Raw genomic sequence first — 16,891 nt, forward strand, 5'->3', positions numbered from 1 at the left:
AATGTATCCACAGGTCTCCTTCATGAAAAAGATGGTTGCTAGTTTGGAGACAAGCTTTGAAGATTGCCATGATCCTGGAAGCACTCAACTTCTGATATGCTTAACGTGTTTCTAATAATGTGACATTGACTAATGTCACCAAGGATTCTCGCGAATCTTTCCGTAGGTCGCATCAGAAAGTGTATGGAGTTACATTGATGCGCATAGCTACTATCTCAAAATCCTAACCCTAGTTCGTCTCATCTCTGACCTCGCTTGTTTGAGCTTGAGGTAAACGGGACCCGCTGTGATGGATAGTCCCGCGCTGGTGGGAATCTAGACTTCATCCATCGCAAGAGTATCCTTGAGTATAGACCGCAGGCTTCATATTTTGTTTAGACTATGGCCTAGAAGAGTTGGGCCAGGCATTCCATGAGTCAGGATGAGACAGAAATTACATGGAAATGGAGGAGGATACTTCTACGTGGTGTAAACTCAATAACCGATATAATAGTATTTCTACTTGAAAAGGCAATCCTTTCGAACAAACTATATAAACTGATCCGATATCCTCGCAACTTTATACTTTGCTTCCCTCGCTTGCCAATCACTCATTTTGTATCACAATCTTTTCATCTTCTTCACATTCTTTCATCCAGCTGAGCTGAGTTAAAAAGTGCTAGCCGCTCCTTTACTACAAGCCTTTATTCCCTCCAACTTCAAACGATCTTTTCGAAATAAACAAAATCTAACGTCCCAAACAACAACAAAAATGTTCTTCTCCAAGACCCTCATTCTCGCCCTCGCCACCGCTGCCGTGGCCCTCCCTACCAGCCAGCAGCTGGACAAGCGCGCTGGTATCCTCAAGAAGGAGCCCTACTCCCAGTTCCAGGTCTCGGACGGCGTCGGTGGCGACGCCTTGGCCGAGGTGAAGAAGAAGTTCCCGGTATGGGCTTCCCCCATATTCTCATGAAAAAAAAACCCTCGTCTTCTTTCATGAACCAAAACACAGTACTTACACGCTCTTCTTTCCAGATCGACGAGGCCAAGATCGCAAGCATCGATCCGGCTGACCTCCAGATCATCAAGGACGCCCGCACCACGGCCGAGAAGGCTGAGGTGGAGGGCTTCAACCCCGCCATCGCCAAAGCTACCGGCGAGGAAAAGGAGGAGCTGGAGGTGGGTAAGACCAAGAACAAGGTCCTGAAGCTGCAGCTCGAGGTCGAGGAGCTCCAGGCCGAGCTGGCCCAGGTAAAGACTGAGAACGCCGAAGACAAAAAGAAGCGGGCGGCCAAGCTTGAGGAGGAGAAGAAGAAGTTGGACAGCAACATTAACCTCGACAAGAAGAATGCCGGCAAGAAGAGCAAGAGCGTTGCCTTCAACGGTTGAGATGGATACTCGGTGTTCGACATGCGGCTGTCAACGCGGGCCAGGTAACTTTTGGGACGCGATGGATTTTGCGCAAGCTTTGTAATTCACGCACTATCCAGGGCTATTTATAGTTGTTCTCAGTATGGAGGAATTTTTAATGTCATTACATACCGTAACTTATTTTGCCATTCTCTGCAGCGACTTCCGGAATTGATTCATTTAGGCCAATCCAATATCTGGCCTTGACCGAAAGCGTGGGACTTGCTACTGGTAATTGGTCCTGCAGGCATTTCACCAGTCTCCAAATGAGGCTAAAAGGACCATATGGCCAAAGCTTCTTGTTCACTCCTGTACGATTGAACTAAGCTCACGTACCTACCTAGGTAGGTACACTAGCTAATCCCAGTGTCAGGCTGTCAACTATCATGCCAAGACATGATGACGCAACAGCATTTCGACTTGCCATTGACCTCAGGCAGGCCGAGAGTGCGAAAGCCGGCCCACCACTAGTTTAATGAAGCAATGGAGGGTTTGAAAGATCTTGTTCGCAAGCTTAGGGCTGAGGCTTCAAGGAAAAGAAACTTGTGACCCAGAGTCGAGCAAAAAAGGTTTCAGACCCAACAAAAAACACGCCTTTTTGTTTTGAAGAAAGATCCCGGAGTGCGAACTGTGGCCCACAAAAGTAAAAAAAAAAGCTAAAGCTAAAATCCACTTACTACGTAAGCCACCGCATAGCTCAATGCAGCAAAAAAACGAAGAAAGAGAAATTGTGTTGTTGCTTTATTTTATTTTATTTTATTGTGAGATAAAAAAGGGATACCTGGAGGAAGCGATTAAATCTGGTTCGGAAGTTAGGTCGAAGAAGTTCATCCCAAAGTGCGGTTGTCGTCTCTTATTCGTACTTGCATCATCGCTTATTCCATTTCAATTCAATCTACAACTAGATAGGTCTAGTCTAAGTACCTAGGTAGTACTGATAAGACGCAACCCGGAAATTTGGGTGCTGCAACTTTTTGATAGCCAAGGAACCCCCGCCTTGCTTTTTGCTTCTCCGTCCAGCACCAAGCCAAGCAGCAGATAGATCGCGTCTGACCCAGCCAAGCCTCCAAGCCTCCAAACGCGGACGCATTTCGAGAATGCCGATCTCAATCCATTCCAATTCTACTACTCACAACCTTTTCTCCTGATCCCCCGCTCCGCCAGCGACTCGATAAAAACCCATCGCAATCTTGCAGGTGCCTGCGGCGACAAGACCTGACACACCCATGTTCTCAGTGTCGATGCGACGCGGATGACTTCCGAGCACGCAATGATCGACAACTTTCTGGGATATCAGACTGTGAATATTCGATAACAGAAAACTCATACAACCAGACGCGATCCTAAGTCGAAAAAAAGACACCGAACGAACCATTGCCATATTGGACAGATGGCGAGCATGCTGCGGTGGCGGCGGCGTCCGCGCATTGCGCTGCAATACCTGGCAGTCGTCTTCGCAGCGCTCTCTCTCTTTTTGCTTGCTCTCCCACCCGATCACCCCATTATCCTCTCGGCCCGCCTGGCGACGCACAAGTTCCTCTCCCACTTTCCTTCCTTGTACAATAATGACAAGTGGATCTTTCGGCCGTCGCAGTTCCCCGTCGACATGCACGGGGATATCGCGACGATCCTCAAAACCGGATACGGGACCTGGAACCGCCTCCCGGCGCAACTGGAGGCGCTTGGTTGGGCGTTGAACGAGACGCGCGGGCAGGGGCAGAGTATCATGGTCGTCGGGGATTATTCCTCGCACTTCCAGTCGGACCAGCACGACTTTTCGGTGCACGACATGCTTGCGGCGGCCGAGGGGAGTGATGCCTTGTACGGTATGGAACGCGGCAACCGGCTGGAACTGTACCACAGGTTGAACGATGCCATCCGGTCGGGAGAGGATGATGTTGTTCACCAATTGAACAGGGAACATGGCTGGGAGTTGGATGCTATGAAGGTGAGTTCCCCACCGCGAGGGGCAAAGGCAAAGCATTGCGATCAGCGGTCGACTAATCAGCATGTGCCTGTTGTGAAGTTTATCCCAGCCTTAGAGAGAGCATGGAAAGTATTTCCCAGAAAGAAGTGGTATCTGATGCTTGACGACGATACATACGTCATTTGGCCGTCGCTGCAGCTGTTATTGGGTCATCTGGATCCATCCAAGCCACTTTATGTAGGCAATGCGGTTGGTGATTACAGGAAGAGGTTCGCACACGGCGGCTCAGCCATCGTCATATCGGGAGAGGCCATGCGACGGCTCTTTGACCACCGACCAGATGTTGTGCGAGCCGTGTACGTAGATTCCCTGACGGAAAAGTGGGGCGACCGACTACTGGCACAGGCGTTCCTCAAGCTCGGCATATATATCGAGGAGCGGTACTCGCGCTTCTTCAACGGAGAACGGCCACGAACAACACGCATCACGGCCGAAAAGTTCTGCGCCCCGCTGTCATCCTTCCATGCGCTAGCCAGACCCGGCCAGATGCTTGAGGTTGGCGAAAAGTTTCGGGGCATTACTACACCCGTGTTCTGGGGCCAGCTCTGGCGGTTATACGGCCAGCCGGATTTCCGAAATCTACAGCAGGAGGATGCCATCAGCGAAGGCGCAGATCACGTGGGGATACTCGACGAGAGAGTGACGACCAAGAAAAAGGTCAAGTCGCCAGAAAAGTGCTTCCGCCATTGCAACCACCTGAAGAGCTGCTTGGCTTGGAGGTGGGAGCATGAGACAAAGACTTGTCATCTGGCCCCGTGGTTCATCATAGGAGGTGAAAACGGGTCGCTCCAATCGGGAGTAAGCTCCGGTGTGCATATTGCCAGAGCGAAGAAACTGCAAGAAAAATGTCAGAGGCGTGGCGTAATGATTTCGGACATCTAATGGGGTATGTGGATGGCCAGCTACCCATGAGCAGCTTGTTTTGCTGCATCAAGATTTTGTTTTGTTGTTTTGTTGTTTTGTTTCTTTTCTTTGTTTGTTTCTTAGACCATTTGAACGATAGTGATACCCACCTATGATTGAGCGAATAACGGGCTCTACTCTTGTCGCAACGCGAAACAAAAGAGCCTCAAAACTGCATTGTATTCTTGCTCCTTTTTAAGTAAAGAAGAGAAAGACCCTTATTTCCCGATGCCTTTCATGACCTTGCGAGTATACGTAGTTGTTTGGCACCCTCGACTAGGCAACTCCGGATCCAATGATTAGTGAACTCGGTGTGTCGGGGTTGCAGATCGCTCCGTTAATTTGACAGGTCGAAAATTGCCCCTCCCCCGCGACGATGACGCATTAATGTATGTGTCTACGTTGCCTTACCACACACAGCAGGCGCGCCAGAACGGTAGGCACATCGGCTTTGACGTCAATGTGTTTTTTTTTTTTTTTTTTTTTTTTTTTGGCGCTGCAGTTTTTCCCGTTTATGTGTATGAATATGCCGACAAAAAGTCAATTTCATAATGGATTTGAAAGCTTTGGGCTGTGAAGAGTATCGACCATCGAATTGCAGATCATGGTCAATCAAAAACACAGAGCTTGAGTGATTTGCATAACCCTGAGATCTCGTATCTTTTTGCTTTATTTCCGTACGCTACGCACCTCCCTTATGCAAGGGTTTCGTTGGAGGTCTGCTCACATCAGTTGTCATTGCCCCTCTCCACGACATTCCCAGTCGGATCTTGGCTTTTTCGTCTAGACTAGTGGCAATTCCGTTCCCGCATTCTGGCGCTGGCGACAGCCACTTTTTGGCAACTGCCCAAATCCTGGCCTAACCAAAGCAAACCTGTGCAGATCCATCTCTGCCGTGGATAAACTCCACCGCCTTGCCCGCTTTTGAGACCCAACATCAGCCAAGACCGAAGTGCTTCTCATCTCGCGACAACCGCAAGTCTATTCCTGTTGCCGCTCCCTCACCCGAATATCGCCTTGGATCAATCTCTCCTATCGAACCTAGACGAAAACCACTGCCCAAAGTTCAGACCAGCTACAATACTCCCAAAAAGAAATAGACCATAGTTGCGACGTATACACGAAATTGAAGATAAATAGCAACAAAAGAACAGAAGAAGAAAAAAACACCGCATTTTCACAAATAGAAACGTCAATCATAACCTCCAAAGGCTTGCAACCATGGCGGATTCGACACCCACGCAGAACCCCCAAGCCACCGGTAGTAGCTGGACCGCTTTCTTGAAGGTAGAAAACCCCGGCTTTTGTGCATATGGTCACTTTGTGGCATCGCGTCGCAAGGGCGAAGAGCACTCGGACTGACCGTTGAACAAATAACCCCACCACGCACAGTCCATCGCCTCTTTCAACGGAGACCTCTCCAGTCTGACCGCTCCGCCCTTTATTCTCTCCGGCACCAGTCTGACCGAGTTCAGCTCGTACTGGTGTGAGCATCCCACACTCTTTGCTGCGCCCGCCAAAGAGTCGGACCCCGAGAAGCGCGCCCTCCTCGTGCTCAAGTGGTTCATATCCACCTTGAAGCAGCAATATGCCAGCCGCAGCGAGCAGTATGGCAACGAGAAGAAGCCCCTTAACCCTTTCCTTGGGGAGCTGTTCTTGGGTAAATGGGAGGACGAGGCCGGTACTACGGAGTTGATCAGTGAACAAGTCAAGTAAGAGTCCTGATGGCTGGGCACGACTCATAGTTGGCTTATTCGCGTTCCTTAAAGATGAAATGGGGAAAATCTGACTTTTTGATAATTTGTCTACCTGCAGCCACCACCCCCCAGCAACGGCCTACAGCATCACCAACGTACCCACCGGCGTTCGTCTGGAGGGATACAATGCACAGAAGGCTACTTTCAGCAAGACCATCAACGTCAAGCAAATCGGACATGCGGTTTTGACGGTTCCCGTTCCGGGGAATGCCTCCAAGAAGGAGACCTTCTTGATTACGCTCCCCTCGCTTCACATTGAGGGCTTGATCTTCGGCTCTCCTTTTGTAGAGCTCGACGGAGCAACGTACATCACCTCGTCCTCGGGCTACACATCGAAAATTGACTACAGCGGCAAGGGCTGGCTCTCGGGCAAGAAGAACAGCGTCACGGCCGTCATGTATCCGACAGGCAAGGAGAAGGAGGTCCTGTACAACGTTACTGGCCAGTGGACCACGACCTTCGAGATCCATGCTGGTCCTGCCAAGCAAAACAAGTCCTCGAATCTTGTCGACACTTACACAGCCTCGGAGCACCCGTCCAGCAAGTTGATAGTCGCACCTATCGAGCAGCAGCATCCTCTTGAGTCGCGCCGGGCGTGGGCCAAGGTTGCGGCGGCGATTGCAAAGACGGAACTTGAGACCGTGCATGTTGAGAAGAGCAAAATCGAGCAGGCGCAGCGCGATCTGCGCGCCAAAGAGAAGGCCGAGGGTCGCATGTGGCAGCGACGGTATTTTTCGATCCGGACGGACGCTCCGGATGAGGTGCTGACGACGTTGGGCCCCGTCGTTGGGCTGGCCACGCACGGCGACTCAGACAGGACAGGCGGCCTCTGGAGGTTTGACGAGGCCAAGGCTGAGAAGGCCAAGGCGGAGCCCAAGTTGACCCCGGAGCAGGAAGCCAAGATTGCAAAAGAGTGCCTTGGACAGTGATGATTTGATGGTTTGTGGTGGTTATGGAGTCAGCGGATAGCAACGAGGTTAGTTCAGCCGTTTTTTTTTCTTGCCTTTTGTTCCATTCCCTGCATCAAAGTTTCTGACCTGTTATCACTGTGCAGGTTTCTCTATAGTTCTTTGCTTTTCTTGGCATACATCCTAGATATGTGGTTCGTAATTGATAAAAAAATACAACTTATGGAATGATGTTGTGGGGAGACGGTTGTCCACCTGATTGGTGCCGGCCGTTGCGAGAACCTTTGGCGCTGGGAAATTCCAGAATCATCGCACAGTCGTGCAGACCAAGTCGTGGAAGATAGATGGAGCGCCTCTTTGATGCCGCAAGGGATTCAATCATTGTCGGCACCTCAGAGGATTAGACTGATTGGCACTGTGTCGGTGGCTTCGTTTGGACATCTTTCACAGTGTGTTGCGCGATTTGAACTTGGTTTCGCACTATGGTGTACTATCGACAAGTTAATGTTTCTCTTCTAAAAATTCAGTACGTAATATTCCGAGTAATCAAATCGTTTGAGCACATGCAGTACGGCTAGCTTATTAGTTGGCAGATGAAATTCAGAGTGCATTTCATCTGATGGAATTTCATTAGTCTGGAGAGGATGCATCGTATTGGGGCGTAGTGGCTTACCAACTTGCTTGGCTTCTGGAATCGCATAGAATAGTCCGGGGAAGCTTCTAGCACTGTCTGGAGTATTCGACTTACACCATTAGAAACATCACACAAACAGCCTATGAGACGCTTATGGAACCTGCTGGACAGAACGTTTACATTCTATAGGTAGCAGCACCAAGTTTCGAGGCTTTGCTGGACAGCTCTAGAGCTTGCTGAGGTATTCCAAAATGCATAAGCTAGAAGGAATTCCAGAAGACTGAGGAAGCGATTGTTTGGCTATAAAGCAGACATCAGTCTTCCGAACAGTCACAGTTTTTCATTCCCGGAACAAGAACAAACACAACAACAAGCAGCTCCAGCACACTACAACACCATCATCAACCCACTCTATTAAACTCGCTCAACTCTCGAGGTTTTTACTTCACAAAAAAAAAAACATTTCAACTTCATTCCACTTTCCAACTCCAACACACACATCCAAAATGTCTTTCTTCAGGAATTCCATCTACGACGACAGCGACGTCAGCTTCGCTCCCGTCTTCCGTTTCATCGATGCCTTTGACAACTTCCAGCGCGCCGCAGGAACCAACAACGGCGAAAAGGATGTCGCCGCCAAGCCCAAGGCTGGTGCTAACAACGACACCACCGCCACCACTCCCGCCGCCAGCCGTCCGCTTCTCCGCCGGCCCGTCGCCGCGTCCTTCAACCCCCGGTTCGACGTGATGGAGACCAAGGACGCCTACGAGCTGCATGGCGACATCCCCGGCGCCAGGCGCGAGGACGTCACCATCGAGTTCACTGAGCCGCAGACCATTGTCATCCGCGGCCGCGTCGAGCGCTCGTGGTCGTCTGATGACAACGAGGCAAAGGACGCTGAGAAGAACACCAACGACAATAAGAAGGAGAAGCACGAAAGCCACCAGGCCTACGTCTCTGACGAGGAGGATGAAGAGGCCCGCGAGAATGGCAGGCAAGTCACCAAGGCCTCGGACGCCAAGAAGGGTGTCTCCAAGAAGCCCGAGCACCAGCAGCCGACCAACAGGTACTGGGTCCAGGAGCGCAGCATCGGCGAGTTCAGCAGGACCTTTACCTTCCCCGTCAGGGTCGACGAGGGCAACGTCAAGGCCTCGCTGAACCATGGCGTTCTCAAGGTCACCGTGCCAAAGCAGGAGAAACCTGCCAACCGCCGCATCGACATTCTTTGAAGATCGCAAACCATGGGTTTTCTGTATGATGACAGCACGGCTTGGTCTCTTGGTGTTGCCGGTTTTCATGACTTGCATGTAAATGTACTCTTATGATATGGGATTTTGGGGTTTGAATTTTTCATGTTACTCTAGCCTAATATATCGATCGATTGTTACCAATTCTGATGAGTTTACAATGAATTGCTGTGACTTTCCCTTTGCATTATGAAGTGAAAACGAACTCGTGGATTCGAATTCCATGACACCGGATTTAACAGGACTGAATATTATAAGAAGCAAATGGAGACATACACTTGATTAGAGTTTAAATTATTTATATTGTGAGCTGCCTTATCTTAACAACGTCTGCTGATTGTTCATTCTCATACCTGAAGATTGCACTTAAGGAAGGTTAATGGAAGCCTTACCTAAGCATCCAAACTGGTGAAATATGAAACAACCACAATTGGGAAGAATAAAAACAGGCCGTGTATTTTCACTTCTTCGTAGCACCCGTGTCCACCCTCTTCGCCGGTGGCAGAGCTGGTTTCTTGAACACGCCGTCGTCTCCGCCCCCTGAACCTCCAACCTGAGTAAAAGTTCCTCCCTTGAACCAGCGGTCTTCCTCTGCCTTGCGTTTCCTTCCCAGCTCCGCCTGAACCTTTGGATCCACAAGCTCCAAGCCCTGCATCGGCGTGAAGGCAAGTGACGACATGGTACCGCCCGAGCCCAGTGTGGTTCCGACTCCAGATGCCCGCAAGCCCTTCCCCCTGAGGTCCAGGTTCCCGGCGGTTTGTCCGAATCCCTTAAGCGAAGACGCGGCACCTCCGCTGCCCGTAGAGGTCGCTATGCCGCCCCAGCCCTTGTTCTTGGCGGACAACTTGGCTCGTGTGCGGTTGTCGATTTGCATGGCGCGTACCCTGCCGTCGCTCTGCTGCCCGATCATACCCATGCCAGCCGTTGAATCTCCTGTTCCGTAGCCGACCTCGTTCTCCTCCTTGCCAAACGCCATCCGGTTCTGGGCCTTGCGGAGATCCGTCATGGCCGTTGCGGCCTTGGCCATTCGTGCACGTCGACCACCTCGTTTCCGTGCAGGCTTGTCGTCAGGTGCCGGTAGGGCGCGTGCACCCTTGTTCAGGGGCTTCTCCTGCAACTTCTCGATCCTGCTAAGACAGTTTTCCCGGTACTCCTCACCCTTGGATCCGTCGGGGGCTTCGTGGCTGCAGTCAATACGGGCGGCCAGTATCAACTTGGCGGACACTATCCGAAGTCCTTGTTTTTTGAGGTCTGTAGGCACCTGGCGAAGGATAGGCGAGTTGTAGAGGTAGCCGCGTTGCCTCACACCAACATTGGTGGCAAAACTAGCCGCTCCTGCTCCCTTTTTGGATCCCCATGCAGCGATGTTGCATGCAGGAGTCTTGGCAAGACCGGTGAGACCTCCGGCGGTGTTGAGCAGCTGTGCTGCCGTGAGCGAACCAACCATTGCTGTTAGGTTAGGCGCAAATAGGTTCATGCGCGATTGAACGTAGTCCGTGAGCGTCTTCTTGGCCTTGTCCAGACTGATAACCATTTTACACGCCCGGACTACCCTCTCGAGGGCTTCCGGTGACATATCTTGACCCTTGGACGTCGTGGCTTCAACCGTGACAATCATGAGTGAAGGTCCATCCAAGACAGACTTGAGAGATACTCCCAAGGGGTTGTCCGTCGCCAGCTGAAGTGTCTTGATGTTTTCTGCATCGAGAGGTCCATTTCCGAGCACGGCAACAACCTTTGCATACTCCAAAGGATTGGTGATCAAAGTTTCGAGCTCAGGGAAGCGCACCGAGTAGTGGTCCTTGATGAATTTGTGTACCAGAACGATCTCGCTATCAATCTGGGTTGATAAGCTGTTTGACTGGGTCAAGAGATGATATTCTGGGTGATCCTCGACGTTGCCGATGGCGCCTGTTTGTGATTCAGGTGGTTGCGACTGATAATGTGATATTTTCTGCAGGGTCCAAGCCAGACGGGTCAGGGCCGGTTCTTTGGTTTTTTGGAAAAGATGTAAACGCCTAATCTCGCATTGCAGCAGATAGGGAGTCAGTGAGGTAGGGGTACTAACCTCGAGAACGGGTTCAAGAGTCTTCATGAGAGTTGCGACTGTCCTAATGTCTCCAATCCCAGCCATCTGCATCTTGTCGACCTTGGCCTTCATCTCCTCCGGATCTGTCCGGTCGACGCCTCCCATCTCATCATCCGAGCTGTCCATGTCGCCATCCATATCGACGTCCCCGCCGCCACCGCCCATCAAGGACGCACCCTCCTCGTCACCCATCAGACCGTCATCGTGGTCGGGGCTTTCGGCAGCTTCAGAACCGGACTCGAAGTCCTGAAGCAGCTCGTCGACAAGGGTCGACATGGCGACGACGGCAGTGCGCAGAACAGTTGGTCGTAACTTTGTCGCACAAGGTTTATCTTATCGAGTTCTGAGAGGTTATCGAGTTGGTTAGAATGAAATATGGTGGAAGTATTTTCGTCGCGGTGGTCGTATGTTTGTTTCGAGAAGAGTTTAGTAATCCCCAATGTAGGAAATGATATCGCGACTGAACGGGTGTAATGGCTGCAGCTAACGATGCGCGACTTGCGCTGAGTTGCGCCTGCTATCGATAATGTTTTTCCATGTCACACTCGGTTATCCACATGGCATAATGTGGCTGTGCAGAGTGGCGCTTGCTCAGCTATTTATCCAAGAGCCCAGGACTGTATCGAAACTGGTCAAATTAGCACGTTACATACTTTGAAGCCTATTGTGTCATGATATCGAGAGCCTGGCCGAATCGCTCTAGTCCAAATCAGCTTGTGAACAATTATCACTGTACATCTGCGTTGTTAACTACCTTCATAGTCAAGCTCCTGCTGTGGCGTAACGCTGCCTGCCGGAATTCACATGGTGGAGTAATTAGCGTCCCCCGACATGGGTTCCTTGTCGCAGTAGCAAGTCGCGTCCAGAATTTCGACGACGCTTCACTCCTCAACAGCGATGGGAGGAACCCTTACCGCAGTCAACGACCGGCTTGTCTTCTCAGGTTCAATCGGAATTGATCCCACCATCTCAACGGAGACTTTATCAGCGCCGATCGGCTGAGAAAATCGACGATTGATTATTGAGGAGCACAAACCGTCATCCAAGATGGAAGCCTCTCGCGGCCCGCCGCGAGTCAAAAACAAGGCCGCGGCGCCGGTGCAAATCTCGGCCGAGCAGCTACTGCGCGAGGCCACCGACCGCCAGGAGGAAGCACTACAAAAGCCGACGCAACGCTTTGAGGATCTTGAGGAGCTGCACGAGTACCAGGGCCGCAAGCGCAAAGAGTTCGAGTCGTACTGCCAGCGGTCCGGCTTCAACCTCAAGAACTGGCTGCAGTACGCGCAGTGGGAGCTCGAGCAGAAGGAGTATGCCCGATCGCGCAGTGTCTTTGAGCGCGCCCTCAACCTGCACGCCAACAAGGTCACCCTATGGATTCGATACGTCGAGGCCGAGCTCAAGAGCCGAAACATCAACTTCGCCCGTAATCTGCTCGACCGCGCTGTCACCCACCTCCCCCGCGTGGACAAGCTGTGGTACAAATATGTCTGGGTCGAAGAGATGCTGGGCAACATCCCCGGCGTGCGCCAGGTATTTGAGCGCTGGATGGAGTGGCAGCCCGACGAGGCCGCCTGGTCCGCCTTTATCAAGTTGGAGCAGAGGTACGGGGAGTACGACCGCGCGCGCGAGATTTTCACCCGTTTTACTATGGTGCATCCAGAGCCGAGGAATTGGATCAAGTGGTCCAAGTTTGAGGAGGAATATGGCACTAGCGACCGTGTGCGTGAGGTGTTTGAGCGTGCGATCGAAGAGCTTAGCAAATACGGCGATGAATTCGTCGAGGAACGGCTATTCATCGCGTATGCGCGGTACGAGGCCAAGCTGCACGATCTGGATCGGGCCCGTGCCATCTACAAATTTGGCTTGGAGAATCTCCCGCGCTCAAAGGCCATGCTGCTGCACAAGGAGTATACCACATTTGAGAAGCAGTACGGCGACAGGGAAGGAGTTGAGGATGTTGTCTTGTCCAAACGAAGGAGGCACTACGAGGATCTTGTCCGGGAGAACCCCAAGAACTATGATGTGTGGTTTGACTATGCTCGTTTGGAGGAGGCGTCTGGAGACATCGACAGAACACGGGAGGTGTACGAAAAGGCCATCGCGCAGGTGCCACCAACACAAGCAAAGAGGCACTGGAGGCGATACATCTACCTCTGGATCTTCTTTGCTCTGTGGGAGGAAACGGAAGCCAAGAACCCAGAACGTGCACGCCAGGTCTACGACACGTGCCTGAAGCTCATCCCACACCGCACTTTTACCTTTGCCAAGGTCTGGATGCACAAGGCACACTTTGAAATTCGGCAAGGGGACCTAGCAGCGGCGAGGAAAACTCTTGGGCGCGCCATTGGCATGTGTCCCAAAGACCGACTGTTCAAGGGCTACATCGAGATGGAACAAAAGCTGTACGAGTTTGGACGGTGCAGGATATTGTACGAGAAGCACATCGCATACAACCCGGCGAACTGCAGCACATGGGTCAAGTGGGCAGAGCTGGAGCGTGGCCTCGACGACCTGGACCGCGCCCGCGCCATCCTGGACATGGGCATCGCGCAGCCGGTGCTCGACATGCCAGAGGTAGTGTGGAAGTCGTACATCGACTTTGAGGAGGAAGAAGGCGAGTACGACAAGACGCGGTCGCTGTACGAGCGCCTGCTTGACAAGGCCGACCACCCCAAGGTCTGGATCAGCTACGCCCAGTTTGAGATCAACATACCCGAGGAGGCGGGCGAGGGCGCAGACGAGGAGCAGGAGCAGCCCGTCAGCGACGAGGCCAAGGCCCGCGCCAGGCGCGTCTTTGAGCGCGCTCACCAGGGCTTCAAGGACAAGGAGATGAAGGCCGAGCGCGTCAGCATACTCAACGCTTGGCTCGTATTTGAGAAGACGCACGGCAGCGCAGAGGACATTGAAAAGATCGAGAAGCAGATGCCAAGGAGGACAAAGAAGAAGAGAAAGCTGGACGACGACACTTGGGAGGAGTACGTCGACTACATCTTCCCGGCCGACGAACAGGTCGGCAAGAACTTGATGAACATGATGGCCAAGGCGCGCGCGCGCAAGCAGGCCGAGGCCGAGGCCGCTGCAAAGGCGGCTGCGGCCGACGATGGTGGGGAATCTGGGGAATGAGCGTGTACTATAATGTGTTCTGTTTTTGTGCAGATTGCTATGGCGATCTCTGCGAGATCTTTACTACCAGAATTAAGATTCCAAGCATCTATGTTCCAAAAAGCGCGTTTCTTGTGCACTTTGTCTGTTTTATCATCACGCTAGTCACTACAGCCACCCCATTCGTCGTCGTCCCTATCGTTTTCCTCATCCACCGCACCACTGTGGGTATCTGGCGTAGGCACTGGTGCAGGTGCAGGTGTGGCTTGCCCGTCTTCGTTCCGCACGAAAGCGGCGACAAAGAATCCCATGACACCATGCCCATCACCCTTGTACGCCCTGATGCATCCTTCGGCGATCTCCTTGTCGCCCTCACAAAACTGCACCTCTCCCCGTACGGGCCACCTCTGCATGCCGTCGACCTGCTCTTCCCTCTTCATGATCCTCCAGCCTGGGTTTCTCTTCAACGTTCTGAGCACTACGCCCTCGTTCTCCTCGGCGTGAATAGAGCAGGTCGAGTAGGTGATGCGCTTGGCGCTTGGGAATTTCATGGCGTGCTCGAGCAGCGTGGCCTGGAAGGACGAGAGCGCGGCCAGGCGCGCGGCGAGGTCGGCTGCCGACGATGCCATTGTCGTCTGTCCCTCGTCATCTACAAAGGTACGACCCGCTTCCTCTTGCTCGCCTTCCTGTTCATTGGGTTTATTCTTTTTGCTCTTGCGGTCCTGCTCATCTTGGCGCTTCCGTTTGCCTCCTTTGCTGTTGCTCTGACTCTTTTTTGCCGACCCGGGAGCATCAGGGAGATGCAGCTCCGGGGCGTCGTCACGGCCTACAATACCGCTGCCGGAACAGCTCGGGTCTAGGAGCAGAGCGGCCACGTCTTTGTAGAGAGGGCTGTTTGGGTCTGCCTTCATAAAGTCCTTGCCCTTATTCACGACGGTGAACGAATCTGAGCCTGCGATCTTGACCATCTTGGCCAAGATCTCGGCGCGCCTCGAGTCCTTTTCAAAGGCATGTACCGTAGATCGAGACCCCTTGGATTCCTTCACGTTTACCGCAGTACGGTACTCCTCTAGAACCGCGGCCGCGTGCGTCGTCTTGTTTCCAGGGGCAGCGCATGCGTCAATGACATCTCCATCCTCTGGTCGCGGATCCAGCAGGTAAGCAGGAAAGCACGACGCCTTGTCCTGTAAAATTACGGCGCCAGACTTGTACGCCTCTGTCTTGGTGATATCCGACCCAGGCGAGATGGCCACCAGGTTTGGCACGTGCTCATCCAGGTAGATGCGGTTGCAAGAAGGCCCGCCGTTACCGCTACCCTTAGTGACGACATCCAGTACGGAGTCGACCTTTGAGTAGCGAGAAAAAGTGATCTCGAGCTGCTCAGCAAGCGTCGACCTCAAGGTGTTTACGCGCACCCAGCGTGGATGGCCGGCTTCGGACGACGTCGCCTCATCGACCTGGGCCTTGAGAGCGTCGAGCGTAGGGGCCTTTCTCCTGATGCGGGCGCGCGTGAGCTCTGATGACAGGCGGGCCTTGTGGCGCTCAATGGTGACGCGCAGACCGTGCGAGGCCGGCAGAGCGACGCCGCCTTTGGCGAGTAGAAGGTCATGGGCGAGGAGGAGGGCCAAAGGGGGCGTCAGCTAGATATGATTGAGGTTAGCATGGGATGAAAAAAAAATTTGATACTCGATGAATTGACAAAGGGCCTGAAAAAAAAAAAAAAAAAAAAAACATACCTTGCGCTCATGATTTAGCAGCTGTGAGCTGTCAACAACCTCCTTGAGTATGGCGCTCCATTTGCACGTCTCCAGCGCCAAGGCATAGACTTGGGCGGGGGGTGACTTGAGGTTTTTTGCGCCAAACACCCGAGACTTGAGACTTCCGCCTTCAGGGTTTGTCAGAATGGCGGCGGCCTCGTGATATAGGGACATTGGCAAAATAACATTTGCTTGTAAGTTGCAAGCCTTTCGAATGTACGAATGATTTCTCTGCTTGAAATATTTTGACAGTCACTTTTCTTGAAAATAAAACTCTCCCCCCTGTCGGGACATGAAGCTCAAGTGGGTCTTGGTTTTTGGGCCCGCTTTTCCCGCTTACAGCAGACCGCGACTTGTTGCCCAAATTGTCCTTCGTACTTGCCTCAATCCAGGAGGAAATACTTGACTTAGGTACCTAGGTAGGCACCTGGATAGGAAGGAAAGTATAAAGTTCGCAGTCTCCGAGTTTGGCCCGAAGAAATGTATCTCGCCTTAGGAACGTAGAATTGAGTGGTGGGAAGTTCGGTAACGTACCTAGGTAGGTGCTTGTTCGGTATTGAGCATCATAGCCTTCGGTCTTGTCCGAGTACTCAAGCGGTTCCCTATAATACATCGAGTTTCAATAACAGAGCGGCCATTATGAGAAGAGTTTCCCAAGTTTGAGATAAATAAAAAAGTCGAGAAAGTCTAAAATTAAAAGAAATAAGTCGAAAATAAAAAGAAAGAAGCAGCCAAGATAAAAGTTGAAAGGGAAAAACGAAGAAAGAAAAAATGCGACTGTAGTTAAGAAGTTGAACTAAAGTACGTACCTAGTTACCGCCGCTACAAAAAAAGAGCGAATGTAATATGTATAGAACTGTGGCATCGTGCTGGCGCCTTTTCTAATATAACGTACCTCTAATACTTTTCTTTGCCACTAAGCTGTCACTTGGCCATCGTCAACTTAGGCTAAATTGGTCTATTGAGGGCGTAGCGGAAGTGGGCATTGTCTAAACGTCTAATAAATTCCATTGACACGGACATTTTTGCTGGTTAACGTGCTTCTAATCTCTTTTCCTCCAGTCTTGGATGTTTGTCTTCCTGGAGTCGGTCCTGAGATGCCTATCATCCGATACTAG

General features: G+C 51.9%; 7 protein-coding genes across 7 annotated transcripts; 5 read left to right on the plus strand and 2 right to left on the minus strand.

The window, feature by feature from the left end:
- Nucleotides 1-601: 601 nt before the first annotated feature.
- Nucleotides 602-1,405, plus strand: MGG_05716 (uncharacterized protein). The gene is made up of 2 exons (XM_003710569.1): nt 602-925; nt 1,015-1,405. Exons 1-2 carry the CDS (start codon nt 752-754, stop codon nt 1,366-1,368), a joined length of 528 nt encoding a protein of 175 aa, XP_003710617.1. The 5' UTR covers nt 602-751; the 3' UTR covers nt 1,369-1,405.
- A 764-nt stretch (nt 1,406-2,169) lies between these two features.
- MGG_05717 (uncharacterized protein) lies at nt 2,170-4,570 on the plus strand. The gene is made up of 2 exons (XM_003710570.1): nt 2,170-3,337; nt 3,416-4,570. The coding sequence occupies exons 1-2, from the start codon at nt 2,780-2,782 to the stop codon at nt 4,256-4,258; spliced, it is 1,401 nt and encodes a 466-aa protein (XP_003710618.1). The 5' UTR covers nt 2,170-2,779; the 3' UTR covers nt 4,259-4,570.
- A 216-nt stretch (nt 4,571-4,786) lies between these two features.
- Nucleotides 4,787-7,508, plus strand: MGG_05718 (uncharacterized protein). Its single transcript, XM_003710571.1, has 4 exons — nt 4,787-5,566; nt 5,672-5,991; nt 6,095-7,012; nt 7,091-7,508. Exons 1-3 carry the CDS (start codon nt 5,501-5,503, stop codon nt 6,963-6,965), a joined length of 1,257 nt encoding a protein of 418 aa, XP_003710619.1. The 5' UTR covers nt 4,787-5,500; the 3' UTR covers nt 6,966-7,012; nt 7,091-7,508.
- Nucleotides 7,509-8,084: 576 nt separating this feature from the next.
- On the plus strand, nt 8,085-8,807 carry MGG_05719 (heat shock protein 30; the record flags this gene model as incomplete). The annotated part of the gene is made up of 1 exon (XM_003710572.1): nt 8,085-8,807. The coding sequence occupies one exon, from the start codon at nt 8,085-8,087 to the stop codon at nt 8,805-8,807; it is 723 nt and encodes a 240-aa protein (XP_003710620.1).
- A 231-nt stretch (nt 8,808-9,038) lies between these two features.
- On the minus strand, nt 9,039-11,543 carry MGG_13154 (pre-mRNA-processing factor 31). Its single transcript, XM_003710573.1, has 2 exons — nt 10,894-11,543; nt 9,039-10,779 (listed from the first exon to the last, which is right to left on the minus strand). The coding sequence occupies exons 1-2, from the start codon at nt 11,188-11,190 to the stop codon at nt 9,286-9,288; spliced, it is 1,791 nt and encodes a 596-aa protein (XP_003710621.1). The 5' UTR covers nt 11,191-11,543; the 3' UTR covers nt 9,039-9,285.
- A 22-nt stretch (nt 11,544-11,565) lies between these two features.
- Nucleotides 11,566-14,233, plus strand: MGG_05720 (pre-mRNA-splicing factor CLF1). Its single transcript, XM_003710574.1, has one exon. The coding sequence runs from the start codon at nt 11,962-11,964 to the stop codon at nt 14,035-14,037; it is 2,076 nt and encodes a 691-aa protein (XP_003710622.1). The 5' UTR covers nt 11,566-11,961; the 3' UTR covers nt 14,038-14,233.
- MGG_05721 (uncharacterized protein) lies at nt 14,015-16,021 on the minus strand. The gene is made up of 2 exons (XM_003710575.1): nt 15,753-16,021; nt 14,015-15,656 (listed from the first exon to the last, which is right to left on the minus strand). The coding sequence occupies exons 1-2, from the start codon at nt 15,945-15,947 to the stop codon at nt 14,178-14,180; spliced, it is 1,674 nt and encodes a 557-aa protein (XP_003710623.1). The 5' UTR covers nt 15,948-16,021; the 3' UTR covers nt 14,015-14,177.
- Between the last annotated feature and the right edge of the window lie 870 nt (nt 16,022-16,891).

The sequence above is a fragment of the Pyricularia oryzae genome, chromosome 1 (assembly GCF_000002495.2).
Source record: "Pyricularia oryzae 70-15 chromosome 1, whole genome shotgun sequence".
In the NCBI taxonomy this organism is placed as follows: domain Eukaryota; kingdom Fungi; phylum Ascomycota; class Sordariomycetes; order Magnaporthales; family Pyriculariaceae; genus Pyricularia; species Pyricularia oryzae.

Coding starts and splice junctions, on each gene's coding strand:
- MGG_05716 (XM_003710569.1), top strand. CDS start 752: ATGTTCTTCTCCAAGACCCTCATTCTCGCCCTCGCCACCGCTGCCGTG. Junction 926..1,014: donor AGGTGAAGAAGAAGTTCCCG/GTATGGGCTTCC, acceptor TCTTCTTTCCAG/ATCGACGAGGCCAAGATCGC.
- MGG_05717 (XM_003710570.1), top strand. CDS start 2,780: ATGGCGAGCATGCTGCGGTGGCGGCGGCGTCCGCGCATTGCGCTGCAA. Junction 3,338..3,415: donor GGGAGTTGGATGCTATGAAG/GTGAGTTCCCCA, acceptor CCTGTTGTGAAG/TTTATCCCAGCCTTAGAGAG.
- MGG_05718 (XM_003710571.1), top strand. CDS start 5,501: ATGGCGGATTCGACACCCACGCAGAACCCCCAAGCCACCGGTAGTAGC. Junction 5,567..5,671: donor GCTGGACCGCTTTCTTGAAG/GTAGAAAACCCC, acceptor CACCACGCACAG/TCCATCGCCTCTTTCAACGG. Junction 5,992..6,094: donor TTGATCAGTGAACAAGTCAA/GTAAGAGTCCTG, acceptor GTCTACCTGCAG/CCACCACCCCCCAGCAACGG.
- MGG_13154 (XM_003710573.1), bottom strand. CDS start 11,190: ATGTCGACCCTTGTCGACGAGCTGCTTCAGGACTTCGAGTCCGGTTCT. Junction 10,780..10,893: donor CTCTTGAACCCGTTCTCGAG/GTTAGTACCCCT, acceptor TGGACCCTGCAG/AAAATATCACATTATCAGTC.
- MGG_05720 (XM_003710574.1), top strand. CDS start 11,962: ATGGAAGCCTCTCGCGGCCCGCCGCGAGTCAAAAACAAGGCCGCGGCG.
- MGG_05721 (XM_003710575.1), bottom strand. CDS start 15,947: ATGTCCCTATATCACGAGGCCGCCGCCATTCTGACAAACCCTGAAGGC. Junction 15,657..15,752: donor TGCTAAATCATGAGCGCAAG/GTATGTTTTTTT, acceptor AATCATATCTAG/CTGACGCCCCCTTTGGCCCT.